Consider the following 15031-nt stretch of genomic DNA (forward strand, 5'->3'; position numbering starts at 1 on the left):
GATGGAGAGGTCCAGGAAGGGGAGGGAGGTGTCAGAGATGGTCCAGTTAAATTTAAGGTCAGGGTGGAATGTGTTGGTGAAGTTGATGAATTGCTCAACCTCCTCGCGGGAGCACGAGGTGGCGCCAATGCAGTCATCAATGTAGCGGAGGAAGAGGTGGGGAGTGGTGCCGGTGTAATTATGGAAGATCATCTGCTCTACGTAGCCAACAAAGAGACAGGCATAGCTGGGGCCCATACGTGTGCCCATGGCTACCCCTTTGGTCTGGAGGAAGTGGGAGGATTCAAAGGAGAAATTGTTAAGGGTGAGGACCAGTTCGGTCAAACGAATGAGAGTGTCGGTGGAAGGATACTGTTGGGGACGTCTGGAGAAGAAAAAACGGAGGGCTTGGAGGCCCTGGTCATGGCGGATGGAGGTGTAGAGGGATTGGATATCCATGGTGAAGGTGAGGCGTTGGGGGCCGGGGAAACAGAAGTCTTGGAGGAGGTGGATGGCGTGGGTGGTGTCTCGAACGTATGTGGGGAGTTCCTGGACTAGGGGGGATAGGACAGTGTCGAGGTAGGTAGAGATGAGTTCAGTGGGGCAGGAGCATGCTGAGACAATGGGTCGGCCAGGGTGGTCAGGCTTGTGGATCTTGGGAAGGAGGTAGAACCGGGCAGTACGGGGTTCCCGGACTATGAGGTTGGAAGCTGTGGGTGGGAGATCTCCTGAGGTGATGAGGTTCTGTATGGTCTGGGAGATGATGGATTGGTGATGGGGGGTGGGGTCATGGTCGAGGGGGCAGTAGGAAGAGGGGTTCTCGAGTTGGCGTTTGGCTTCAGCGGTGTAGAGGTCAGTGCGCCAGACTACCACTGCGCCCCCTTTATCCGCTGGCTTGATGGTGAGGTTGGGATTGGAGCAGGGGGATTGGAGGGCTGCACGTTGTGAAGCTGAGAGGTTGGAGTGGGGGAGGGGGATAGACAGGTTGAGGCGGCGGCAATGTCCTGGCGGCAGTTGGAAATGAAGAGGTCGAGGGCAGGTAATAGGCCAGCGCGGGGTGTCCAGGTGGATGCAGTGTGTTGGAGGTGGGCGAAGGGGTCCTCGGAAGGTGGGCGGGAATCCTGATTGTGAAAGTAAGCTCGGAGGCGGAGGCGACGGAAGAATTGTTCGATGTCACGGCGTGTATTAAATTCATTGATGCGTGGACGGAGGGGGATGAAGTGAGACCTTTGCTGAGGACTGATCGTTCATCCTCAGTGAGGGGGAGGTCTGGAGGGGTGGTACCTTTAAAAGGAGAGAGAACCCACAGTTTTCCTTGCTGACCAAATGTGCTGTTCTGTGACTTAGCAAAACAAGAAACTGCAGAAGTAACCACAAATATCCTTCTCCCTCAGCAGACTTCCTTCCAGTGAGTTGTTGTGTTTAGATTATCCTGTGCTGTTGTGATGTACAACCAAAGAGGGATGAGGTAAGAAACAGTTTTGAAGGAAGTTCAGAAACGACTACAAATCCTTTCCTCTTAAGGGAAAGATATATAATATGCAAAATGTTGATGTGTAAAGGAAAGGGAATTTCGAGAGAATTTAAATATTAACTGACCCTTAACAGATGATCTCCTCTTTTTACTGGTGATTGAAGATGGAACTTTTGGAATTACATCAGCAGACACTCCAACAGGGGTGGCAACAGAATGTGTACTCGGGGTCTCCTGTATCACAGTTTCAGGTTCATCTATTGCAGCTTGTTGATCTTCAGGAGAAGTAAACAACATTGTGTTCATTAACACAATTTTAATATTCACTGCATTCATTATGCTCAGAACATAAGAGTAATTTGGCCTTATGACTGAGGCAGAATTTCAACATTAACTTTACTTTGTTACCTATCCTCATATCCCGGTTTCCTTAGTGCCCAAAAGTCGACCGAACTCAACTTCAAATATACTAAATGACTGAACATCTACAGTACTCAGGAACAGACAATTCAAAAGAGTCACAACACTCTGAGTGAATAGATTTCTCTTCATCTTAGCAGAGACCGGTGACCTGGAGAAATTAATTCAGCTGGGGAGTTTAAATTGAAAGAAGTGAATAAAATGTAAAATAAATATTAGTTTGTTTTCTGATCGTTACTACCAAAGGTACGGTATTGTTTTAAAAAAAAGACACATGTACTCTCATTAGAATTTAATTCAGCAAGACTCCTTTACTCTAAAACTCCAATGCTTTTGCTAACATACCAGCTGCCATGACTTGTTTTATTTGCATGTTAAACTCTCTATGACTTATTTACAAGAGCATCCACATCCTTATTCTTGTCAACATTTTTACAAGTCTATCACATTGATAAAAAAGTTTGGATTTTTATTGTTCTGAGCAAAGTAAAGAATTTCATATTTCTCATACTACATGCATCCGACATCCTGCCGCTGAACAATTATATTTCTTTACAGATTTTTTTCACTTCTTGCCTTTCCAAATAGCTTTACAATTTTGCATAACTGTGCTGCACAATGGACATTTCAAAACATATGACGCATTATAGTTTTAATTAAGATTGTTGAATCTCCAATGGTGTGGAGCATGAGATAGTCAATTTTAACTTTCAAGTAATCAAAACCATGGCATACATGAATAGAAAGTGGTCTTCTTGATACCATAAAGCACTGCAAAGCAAAATTATGCAGCATGCTTTAATTTTAAGCACAAATGATCATTTGCTTGTTCACTTATCTTAGTATTTCTATTTTAATAATCAAAAAGATTAGACGTCCCCAGGCAATGTTGCGCATCAAACTAATTTATAGATACAAAAATAAATTTTTGGAAAGAGTGTCAGTTTCTATCTTTTAGAGCTGTGTGCAGGATTAGAGGCAACACCACTCCTTTGTTAAGGGGAGAGATGGCCACACAGACATCTTGGACTGTAAATTAATTCATGAAAAAGTCAAATACATATGTCCTTTCACCTTTTATATCATTCTCAGATTCAGGTTCAGGAACCTCTGTTTCCCTTGTCTTGTCAATGATCACTTCGTCCAATGACTTCTTCACTGTTTCAGTTGCTGTTTGAAGTTTTTTTGCCTCAGCAAAGGCCATTTCGGAGAGGATTGGATGGTCCTGACTTTCATAGAACAGTCCTGGATACACAGTTATTCCATTAGAAATTAGAATCACATTAAATCGTAAAACACGGGTGATGTCTAGGGCAGAATTTTGCATTTTCTTTGGCATCTCAACTGCTTACTCAAAGGTGATGAGATACCCAAGCTGACCTTCGAGGGCAAGGCCTGCTATAGCTTCCTCCAATCAGACAGTTTAACTGAGAACGACGAACAACTCTCTGAAATCAGGTGTCTTGGGGTGGAGGGCCTACACTGCGAGAGCTGCCAGGCTCTCACAGACCAGCAGCTCTTGCACTTAGAATCATAGAATCCCTACAGCGCAGATAGAGGCCATTTGGCCCTTCAAGCCTACACCCATAACCCTGCATTTACCACAGCTAATTCACCTAGCCTGCACATCCCTGGACACTACAGGGCAACTGAATGCAGCCAATCCACCTAGTCTGCACATCTTTGGACTGTACGAGGAAACTATAGTACCCAGCAGAAACCCACACAGACATGGGAACAACATGCAAACTCCACATAGAGAGTCACCTTAGGATACAATCAAACCCTGGTCTCTGATGCTGTAAGGCAGCTGTGCTGACCACTTAGCCACCATGCCGCTCGGTAGCATCACCAAGGAGACCACAGTACTGATGGGAGGAGAAGCAAAATCACACGTACAAAAGAATCAGAGAAGTGCATATCTGGGGTGAGGTGGATATGGGGGAGAGTTTCACATGCTGTGAGTGGCAGGGAGATGGGATGGGGAGTGAGCTGCAAAGGCAGGATGATGGCTTTCAGTAGCTACTCTCTTGTCCTATACCCAGTCTCTCCATCACACACAAAATAGTGCAGATTGAAGGATCCTCCTCTGCCACAACAGAACACGTGTCACCATTTGGCTGGACAAATGTTAACCATCCTCTGTTATTTGAGAGTTTCAATAGCTATGTGCGTGTGCCATGCCTATGAGTGTTATTCTGTTTTGCGCATTCCATTTGGGGCACTTGTGGTACAGTGGTAATGTCCTCATCCTGGACCAAGAGACCTGGGCTCAAGTCCCACCTGCTCCAGAGGTGTTTAATAACATCTCTGAACAGGTTGATCAGAAAAATACAGTAATCCCCATCATACCCGCGGGGGATATGTTCCAGGACCTACCGCATAAGACTGAAACTGCGGATAGATCCTAACCCATTCATTTAAATGAGAAATGTACCTTCCTGGTAGCCTTCTGGTCCCTGGTTCTGGAACATTCCCTTTTATATATTTGGGCCACAGTAAAGAGCAGGTAAGTGAAACGGCGGTAACCGGACCCGTGGATACAGGGGTTTCCCTGTAGTTTAAATTTTTTTTTTGAATTTATCCATCCCACCTGAAGCAGCTCATGCAGGAAAAGATCTCTTTAAATGTTTTATTAATTGACCAGTTTTGGGCCTCAAGTGGGAACAAGATGGGGAGATTGAGCTGGGGCCTTCCTGCACAGAATTTAATTCAAATAGAGCCAGGAGGGTGGTGGAACTCTGTGACACCCCCACCTCACCTAATTAGGTTGCCTTTCCCAATCCAGCACTGACACTCCAATCCTGGTATATTCCACCCCAAATCCAATCAAACATCTGTCAGAATTAAGTTCTGATGTGCCCTCTTCTTTCAGCCGTATTGATTAAACGAAATTAAAGACATCATAGTCCCAGAAGACCATAGGGCTGCTCTGTCATTCAAGAAAGATGATTATGGTGGTTTAACCTGAGAGTCGCAATACCTCAGGCATGGAGAGGGATCAAGAAGGTGGAACCTTCATGGTAACTCAACCTCAGTTGGAATGGGAATTAAACCCAAGCTGTTAGTGTCACTTTGCATTACAAACCAGTTGTCTATCCAACTGAGTTAATTGACATGTCAACTTAGGTGATCGAATTGCATTTATATAACGTTATAGGATAAGTTACTGTCTCAAGCATTGTGAGGCAATCTTCATTTCAAATCTACTTGTTTCCACTGAATGGGTGCTCGTACCTATTAGCTAAACTGGTAAGAGGGCTGCTATGTAAACCTAACTTTTATTTGTCGATTTTGCATACACTTAGTAGAGCAGGTAAAGTCCAGCTGTTTCAAGAACGTATGCTCTCAGAGAATTTTACCAGTACCTGCTGAGACTGACAGAGCTTCGAATGAAAAGATACATATGACTGAAATATTACAGATCTTGGTTGATCAACAAGTTGGAGACATTGAAGGGTGATTCCATCCAAACTATGACAAGACATTGCATAACTGCACCACCAAAAAGAAAACAAATAAAACTGATGGCATACACTTACACACACACATTTTAACTCATATACCTCTAAAAGGCAAGTTAGTGAATAATGTGGCAGTGTGTAATTTTGCACATATGGATGTTAATACTACTTACATAATTGAAGGCGTGCTATTTAAATGTATGTAGTTGAGTTGAGAGACTTAACTCCAATGTTAACATTTGTTCCAAACTTTAGGTTTCGAACCTTTCCCAAAATTATAATTTTCCAATATAATCTAAAAGATCATGAGTTTTAAACAACTAAGGTTGAAAATCTATGGTTCCATTTATTCAAAACAAGAAATCCAAATCAGTTTTCAGATGAACTGCTTCAGATAATCTATGAATCCATACTAACCCTATCAGTTGACATCCCAATTTGAACAATGCTTTAAAATTCAGGTCCCTTTCATTAACATGTGTATAGATGTGTATATATTGTTTATGTAATATTGTGTGACATAGGAATTTATGTGATATCTAAATGTGCATCTTATGAACAAACTGGGGGAAAAAACTGACTGAATTATATCAAGCTTCAGTTATTCTGTGCAGCACATACTGAAAGAGGATTAAGTTGCCAGACTGATTAGTCACAAATTAGCTTATTATGAAGCATTCTTACAACTGAGCCTACTTCGGTTGTAGGTAAATTGTTGGAAAAGGTTATAAGAGATAGGATTTATAATCACCTAGAAAGGAATAAGTTGATAAGGGATAGTCAACACGGTTTTGTGATGGGTAGGTCGTGTCTCACAAACGTTATTGAGTTCTTTGAGATGGTGACCAAACAAGTGGATGAGGGTAGATATAGATTTCAGTAAGGCGTTTGATAAGGTTCCACTGTAGGCTATTGCACAAAATATGGAGGCATGGGATTAAGGGTGATTTAGTGGTTTAGATCAGAAATTGGCTACCTGAATGAGGACAGAGAGCGGTGGTTGATGGAAAATGTTCATCCTGGAGTTCAGTTACTAGTGGTGTACAGCAAGGATCTTTTTTGGGGTCACTGCTGCTTGTCAAATGACCTAGATGAGGGCATAGAAGGGTGGGTTAGTAAATTTTTAGGTGACACTAAGGTCGGTGCAGTTGTGGATAGTGTTGAAGGTTACAGAGGGACATAGGTAAGCTGCAGAGCTGGGCTAAGAGGTGGCAAATGGAGTTTAATGCAGTAAAGTGTGAGGTGATTCATTTTGGAAGGACAACAGGAATAAAGAGCACTGGGCTAATGGTAAGATTCTTGGTAGTACAGATGAACAGAGAGATCGTGATGTCCATGTACGTTGATCCCTGAAAGTTGCTACCAGGTTGATAGGGTTGTTAAGAAGGCATACAGTGTGTTAGCTTTTATGGTAGAGGGATTGAGTTTTGGGACCACGAGGTCATGCTGCAGCTGTACAAAACTCTGGTGCAGCCGCATTTGGGGTATTGCGTACAGTTCTGGTCACCACATTACAGAAAGGATGTGGAAGCTTTGGAAAGGATGCAGAGGAATTTACTAGGATGTTGCCTGGTATGGAGGGAAGGTCTTATGAGGAAAGGCTGAGGGACTTGAGGCTGTTTTTGTTAAAGAGAAGAATGTTGAGAGGTGACTTAATTGAGACAAATAAAATAATCAGAGGGTCAGATAGGGTGGACACTGAGACCCTTTTTCTTCAGATGTTGATGGCTAGCATGAGGGGACAAAGCTTTAAATTGAGGGGTGATAGAGATAGGACAGAAGTCAGAGGTAGTTTCTTTACTCAGAAAGTAGAAGGGGCATGGAATGCACTGCCTGCAACTGTAGTAGACTCGCCAACGTTAAGGGTATTTAAATGGTCATTGGATAAACATATGGATGAAAATGGAATAGTGTAGGATAGATGGGCTTCAGATTGGTTCCACTGGTCAGCGCAACATCGAGGACCGAAGGGCCCGTACTGCACTGTAGTGTTGTATGTTCTATGTTCATACTAAAAAAAACTTTTTAAAGAAACATTTTACTGTACAAACTAAGTATAATCATAAGGAAAAAGAAAGATTGTAATAATGTTAAGAATCAGATTGTTTCTTATGCTATGTATATCACTGCTTTAAGAGAAATGGTAGTGAATTGGGTTATGAATTGACTCTTACCTTGGATGGTCCAAGCTAACACACTATTTGGTTCAAAGCACCTGGCACTCTCAAAAAAGCTGTCAGCATCTTCAAAGCGCTCATTCATACATGCTAAAATACCACACAAAATAAGGCTGGAGATAAAAATCACAGGATTCAGTAAAACACAGAAATTATAACAAAAGCTATAAAGTCTGTTCAAACATCGTTACAATTTTAAAATCCTATTTTGTGTATGTTTTGTAACGTTACACTTCTAATTCATTCATGTAATGTGGGCAACACTGACAAGGCTAGCATGAATTGTCCATCCCTAATTTCTCCTGATAAAAGTGATAGTGAGCCATCTTCTTGAACCATTGCAGTCCATCTGGTGTAGGTACATGCACAGCTCTGGAAGGGGGTATGTTCCAGGAATTTGACCTAGTTACAGTGAAGGAATGGTAATGTAGTTTGAGATCTCATGGTGCGTGATTTGGAGGATGTTTGCAGGTGGTTGTTTTTAGATGCATCTGCTGCCTTAGTCCTTCTAGGCCACAAAGGTCAACGCCAAAGAAACCGTGAGTTGCAGCAATGAAACTTGTTGATGATATACATAGCTGTCGCTGTGTGTTGGTGATGGAAGGAATGAATGTTGAAAGTGGAGGATGTGATGCTAAAGCTTCTAGAGTGCTGTAGAGGTGTACTCCAGGCAAATGGAGAATATTCCAATTCTCTCATTAATTATGCCTTGTAGATGGTAAACATGATTTGAGATGTTAGGAGGTGATTTACTTGATGGTAGAATTTGCAGTCTCTGACCTCCCCTTAATTGACTCTTGTTAGAGATGGTCAATGCTGGCACTTAAGTGGCAAATAGCATTTGTATCACATATCAACCCAAACCTGAATATTGTCTAGGTCTTGCGGCAGTTGGACCCTTGGACCCAGACTGTTTCAGGATTTGAGATGTTACAAATAGAACGGAACATTGTGCAATTATCAGCGAACAATCCCATTTCAGACTCTATTATGGAAAGAATTTCATTGATGAAGCAGCGAAGGATGGTCGGATCAAAAGCAATCTGAAGTGAAATAACAATATGCTCTCTCATGTACATATGATGAATTCGCAAAGACATTATATTCAGTCTTCAATCTTTCATCTGTGACATGAAGTTGGAGCACTCCTCATTACGTGCTAAATGTCACTTTGATTGCTGGAATCATTTATTTAATATCTTACTTGTATTTCTCCAGAGGAATTGGCCGCAGAAACACTTATTTTTCTAAAAAAAAAGACATTTTTGCAATCCTAACAGATACCACCAGGTACTACATACATCAAAAGAAATTATTCCTGTTGGTAGCTCAATGCTGACAAGAGGAAGAGAAGTAGCAATAACAGATGGAAGGAACATGTGTGTCAGAAACGGACCTTCAGAATCCAGATGAGGAGGAATGTTTGTAGATGTCCTTTAGCTCCAAATAGGATGTTTGTTTTAGTATCACCTTGTTACAATTTTTGAGGTGATGCATAAGGTGCACTTTTCCAGCAAGGGTGCCACGGACTCAAGGTACCTCAAAATTAATACCAAAGTCTGTTTAGCAATATCTATTAAGGTGTGATAACAACAGCTGTCAATATTTTGCCTCCAGTTTGATTCCATTTAGATTCAACAAAGGGCAATCTAAACATCTCCATTTGGCATTTAATGGCATCTCACTAAGACTTCTTCGACAGCACCTTCCAAACTTGCTGGGGATGGAGAAAATGGATACATGGGAACACTGCTGCCTGCACATTCCCCTCCAGGCCACATACCATCCTGACTAGGATGTTGCCACGGTTGGAGGATCTGAGCTACAGGGAGAGGCTGAACAGGCTGGGGCTGTTTTCCCTGGAGCGTCGAGGCTTAGGGGTGACCTTAGAGAGGTTTACAAAATTATGAGGGGCATGGATAGGATAAATAGACAAAGTTTTTTCCCTGGGGTCGGGGAGTCCAGAACTAGAGGGCATAGGTTTAGGGTGAGAGGGAAAAGACATAAAAGAGACCTAAGGGGCAACTTTTTCACGCCGAGGGTGGTACATGTATGGAATGAGCTGCCAGAGGATGTGGTGGAGGCTGGTACAATTGCAACATTTAAGAGGCATTTGGATGGGTATATGGATAGGAAGGGTTTGGAGGGATATGGGCCAGGCGCTGGCAGGTGGGACTAGATTGGGTTGGGATATCTGGTCGACATGGACGGGTTGGACCGAAGGGTCTGTTTCCATGCTGTACATCTCTATGACTCTATGACTAGAAAATGTATCGCTGGGTCAAAATCCTGAAACGCTGTCCCTAACAGCACTGTGGATACACCAACACAACATGGTCTGGCGTGATCCCCACTACCTTCTGAAGGCAGTTAGGGAGGGAAAACTTATGTTGTCCTTTGTAGTAATGCCCAATATACATCTTTTTCAAGTCAGCAACTGTCAGCTGCAGTTCATCCCTGTTTTAACAAGTGAATGATGCAAACATTTATATCAATTTTCCCGTGAAAATCCAGAAACAACATAAGGTTCTTGGGGTTCACTCACACACTGCATGCAGCCCTCCTTCTCAGGAAGTCAGTGACTCCATACACTAAATCTAGTGTCTGCAAGGATTTCCATCTGTATTGTGCAGCTCTGTCCACTTTTCTATTAATGATCAAGATTATTTCACATTTTGTTATCCTTTATTCCCTGCCCTCTTGTGATACAGCACAGCAAATGAGAAGGCTGGCTACTTAGGGCATCTTGAAATGCTTGCAGTGGATGACTTCCAGGAGCTTAAGCCCAAGAGAGTTCAGCTTCAGATTGCAGTTTATTGGCACTGCTAGGGGAATCTGGCAGAGAAAGTTTTTTTCTGACATTAGGGCAGGATTTCTTAAATGAGTGCAAGTCACATTGTTATTCTATGAGAACAACATGTTCCACACTCATTAAACTGACCCCTGCTATGGGTTTCAGTATTCCTGGGATCTGGTGAGTAGACTACACAGCATCTAAAAATATTTCATTTATTAAGACATCCCATCAGTCCATGACGGAGGTGATAGTAAAGCCTAGAGCCTGTTAGTACCAATATCATGGGTTTCCAAAGTCAGAAGCCAAATGATATCAGATTCTAGTCTAACAGGTGATTTCTGATTTTGTCCACCCCAGTCCAACACTGGCACCTCCACAATGAGTGCTGAGCTGCTGCATTCATATTTTGCCTCAGGACTTTGATGCCATGTATATAAGAGATCTCACCCACACATGCTGCCATCCCGGCATCGGTCCCATGCGGGTAGTCAAATGCTTTGAGCAACTGTTAGTGCACTTCAACTATTTTCTTTTGAGGTCAAAATCCCTTAAGTCAACACTTTCAAATCTAGCTTAACTAAAATCCAATGTTAGTCTCCAGCAAGACCTTTCTTTCATTTTCACATTTGAATCTACCCTCACTCAAAGGCTGAGGATCATTTTTATCAGGGCCCGCCAACTCACTAACGACTAGCCAATGTGTTGATCTCTTTACTAGTGCTTGGAAAGATTTGAGTGACTAGCACAGCGTCTTCAAGTCGGTGTGATTCCCCCAACCATTGCCAATATCTGTGTGGAAGAAAGGCCCAAATAGTCAGAAGAGCAACCGTTCATTTGTGTAATTTTAATAAGTTCCAACAATCAAAATGGTTCTGCTTTCCAACCATCTAATTGAGCAGACTGTATAATGTCCCTGCCCACCACCGACTTTATATACGGTCAAAGCCAAAAGCAAGGCCCAAAATCAAAAGTGAAGCTACAGTTTTTATTTTGCATAGACACACTAATTAAGCAGTCTGAAACAACATCAGTAAATATGGCATGAAGAGCACGTGTGATTCTGACCTGGATATATGCTCCTGATTTACAGCAACAGCCTCATGGAAGCACTCCTCTGCTTTGGAGTGGTCCTTTAACATGAGGTAGAAAGTACCATAGTCAAACCAGTGATCAGCATTGTTCCTGTCACGTGCTAATCTCTGTAAAAATAAAATTTTTACACTGGGTATTGATCACTGACATATCTTATAATATGAAAAATTCTTTCGCTTCTCACTGCCAAAGTCCTTAGTGTACCCATTCTCTGAGTGGAAAACAGAGCAGAAGACCAATTGAGGCGCCAACTTCCCATGTCCAACCAGCATCAGTAATACTTCCAATGTTATTTTGGTTCAGGTGCTAAACGATATGTCTGATGTCGGCCTAAAACAGACAGGTTCCTTGAATATGCTAATCAGAAGTCAATGGCTGCTTTATGGCTCATTCCTGAAATTGGTCGAGAAAAAGATAGACCTACACATGTATTTCCTCTAATAGCACTGTTACAGATATATAAACCTGGAGTTTCTGCTTCCAGGGCACATATTGAAGTGTCCACTGCCTTATGGCACAGGCTCATGCTCAGAAGAAAGGTCTTTACTAAGGATTGTTTAAGATCATTAAAGACCATTTTTATTTGAAAAGGTCATAAAGAGGACAAGCAATTGGTACAATTCAAATAATACATGTTTACAACTAATATACATTTCTCCAAGGCACAAAAACCTAACCAGAAAGGCAAGTCAACTCTGGCTAATAAAGGAAGCCAAAGATTGTATCAGATCAAAAGGAGGAGATTTATGAAGTTGCCAGAAAATATAGCAAGCCTAAGGATTGGAAACATTTTAGAATCAGCAAAGGCAGATCAAGAAAATAATAGAGGGAAAATAATATGAATAAATTAGCAAGAAACAGAAAAACAGACTTGTAAAAGCTATATTAAAAGAGAAAGATTAGGAAAGAAAAATGTGAGTTCATTTTATGCAGAGGCAGGGGAATGTGTCATGGGAAATACTGAATTTAATCATTACTTGGGGAAGGTGCAAGAAATTTCCCAGAAGTAAGAGACATCCAAGGGATGGTTAAAGTGAGGAACAGAAAGAGATTAATATCAGCAGAAAAGTGATATAGAAGAAATTAATAGGACTGAAAATTGCCAAATTAGATTATTTACATCTTAGAGTGTTGAAAGAGGTAGTTATCAAGATAGTGGAGGCATTGGTGCTCATCCTTCAAGATTTGATAAATTCTGGAAAATTATCTGCAGATTGGAAAGTAACAAATGTTACTGTATAAGAAAGCAGGAAACTATAGTATTTTGGCCTGACATTAGTGTTTAGGAAATACTGAAATCCATTACAAAAGATGTGATAACTGTCATTTAGAAAATAATGATCTGATTAGGCAGTCTGATTTGTGTTTCAAATGGCAAATAATGTTTGAAAAACCTTATAGAGTCTTTTTGGGAGAACAGAGAAGTGGGAAACAGTGGACGAGTTGCTTTTTGATTTTCAAAATGCTTCCAACAAGGTCCCAAAAAGAAGCTAGCAGACAAAACTAGAATATGTCATATACTGCCATAGATTAGGAATTAATTAACAATAAGAAAACAAAGCAAGAATAAATGGTCATTCCCAGGTTGACATTACTGTGGCTGAAGGGGCACCACAAGGGTCAGTGCTGTGCCGTAGCTGTTCATGACATCTATATATAATTTGGATGTGAGGACAATATTTCCAAGTTTGTAGATAATACGAAACTAGGTGAGAATTCGGGTTGGAATAAAGATGCAAAGAGAAATCAAAGGGCCCTGGACAGACTGAGTGAATGGGTAAGAACATGGCAGATAGAGTAATAGAATATACAGCATGGAAACAGACACTTTGGTCCAACTTGTCCATGCTGACCAGATAACCAGTCCCACTTGCCAGCATTTGGCCCATATGCCTCAAAACCTTTCCTATTCATATACCCATCCAGATGCCTTTTAAATGTTGTCATTGTCCTAGCCTTCACCACTTCCTTGGGCAGCTCATTCCATGCACGCTCCTTAGATCCCTTTTAAATCTTTGCCTTCTTACCTTAAACCCATACCTTATAGTTTTGGACTCCCCCACCCCTTGTCACTTTATCCTATCCATGCCCTTTATGATTTTATAAACTCTTACAAGGTCACCTCTCAGCCTCTGACTCTCCAGGTAAAACAGCCGCAGCCTATTCAGCTTCTCCCTATAGCTCAAACCCTCTAAACCTGGCAACATTTTTGTAGATCTTTTCTGAACCCTTTCAAGCTTCATAATATCATTCCTATAGGAGGGAGACCAGAATTGCACACAGTATTCCAAAAATGGCCTGTACAGCCAATACTGACCTCCTAACTCCTAGGCTCAATGTGCTGACCAATAAAAGCAAACACCTGCTTCACTATCCTGTTCATCTGTGACTCCTCTTTCAAGGAACTATGAACCTTCACTCCATGGTGTCTTAGTTCAGCAACACTTTGGAACATGACGTGGGAAACGTGTGAGGTAATCCACTTTGGCAGGACATGGGGGCGACATGGTGGCTCATTGGTTAGCACCGCTGCCTCACAGCGCCTGGGACCCAGGTTCAACCCAGGACAACTGTCTGTGTGGAGTTTGCACATTCTCCCCGTGTCTGCGTCAGTTTCCTCCGGGTGCTCCGGTTTCCTCCCACAATCCAAAGATGTGCAGGTTAGGTGAATTGGCCATGTCAAGTTGCCCATAGTGTTAGGTGCAATAGCCAGGGGTAAATATGGGGAATGAGTCCATGTGGGTTACTCTTCGAATGGTCAGTGTTGACTTGTTGGGCCGGAGGGCCTGTTTCCATACCGCAGGTAGTCTAATCTAGTCTAATGTAAATGGAGGTACAGAGTATTTCTTAAATGTTGAGAGATTTGGAAAGTACTGATGGGCAAAGGGTCTTGAATGCCCTTGTTAAGTAACTAAAAGTTAACATGCATGTGCCACAAGCTATTCGGAAGGTAAATAGTATCACAAAAGGGTTCAGTAAGAATTTAGAAATATAGAATTTCTGTATGGCCACACTTGGGAATCCTTAATGCAGGAAAGGTTCATCAGACTAGTCCCTGGGATTGCAGGAAAGCAATACTGAGACACAATTAGCTACATTCTAGAATGGCAGAGCAGGCTCATGTGGTCAAGACAGCACTTTCCTCTTATTTCCATGCCATCATTCTTAATATTTATATTTCTTTTTCCCATTAGTCCATCAATTAGTTACAATTCTCTGGAAGGCAAACTATAGAGGATTTCTAAACGTTTTCTCAGAATGCCATGGCTATTACACCTAAGGCCTATTGGTGTACACTCATCAAGACGTGACACCACTTTTAAGTAAACGTGAAGATCGCTGACATACAGATTGCTGTATCAAGCAGGAAGGATAAAAGATTTAAGATGCTGTTCACAGGAACATTTCTGCTCCCATTACATCTGTTAATGAAAGACCTTCTGGCTATTTTCATTTTACTGGCCTCTTTTCTATTGTTGCTAATTGTGGTCTTAATAGCGCTAGACATCCTCTTAAATGTTGTCCCACTCCCTATAGTGATAAGATCCTGAGGAGACTTTACTAGGTGGATGTTGAAAGGATGTTTTGAAGATCTTATTGAAGAATCCAAAACTGGGATCAGAGATTA

At 41.8% G+C, this 15031-nt stretch overlaps 1 protein-coding gene across 1 annotated transcript in view; it reads right to left on the bottom strand.

Annotated features, from left to right (window-relative positions):
• cfap70 (cilia and flagella associated protein 70) overlaps positions 1–15031 on the bottom strand; it is a 95602-nt gene that overhangs the window by 31737 nt on the left and 48834 nt on the right. Inside the window, exons 18-21 of the mRNA XM_043712078.2 lie at positions 11377–11510; positions 7512–7627; positions 2948–3118; positions 1579–1728 (exon numbers count right to left, since the gene is read on the bottom strand). Coding sequence (XP_043568013.2) covers positions 1579–1728; positions 2948–3118; positions 7512–7627; positions 11377–11510 — 571 coding nt within the window. The remainder of the gene's footprint in view (positions 1–1578; positions 1729–2947; positions 3119–7511; positions 7628–11376; positions 11511–15031) is intronic.

The sequence above is a fragment of the Chiloscyllium plagiosum genome, unplaced genomic scaffold (assembly GCF_037043375.1).
Source record: "Chiloscyllium plagiosum isolate Xiang-an unplaced genomic scaffold, Cpla_swu_hap1 HiC_scaffold_20, whole genome shotgun sequence".
Classification (NCBI taxonomy): Eukaryota; Metazoa; Chordata; class Chondrichthyes; order Orectolobiformes; family Hemiscylliidae; genus Chiloscyllium; species Chiloscyllium plagiosum.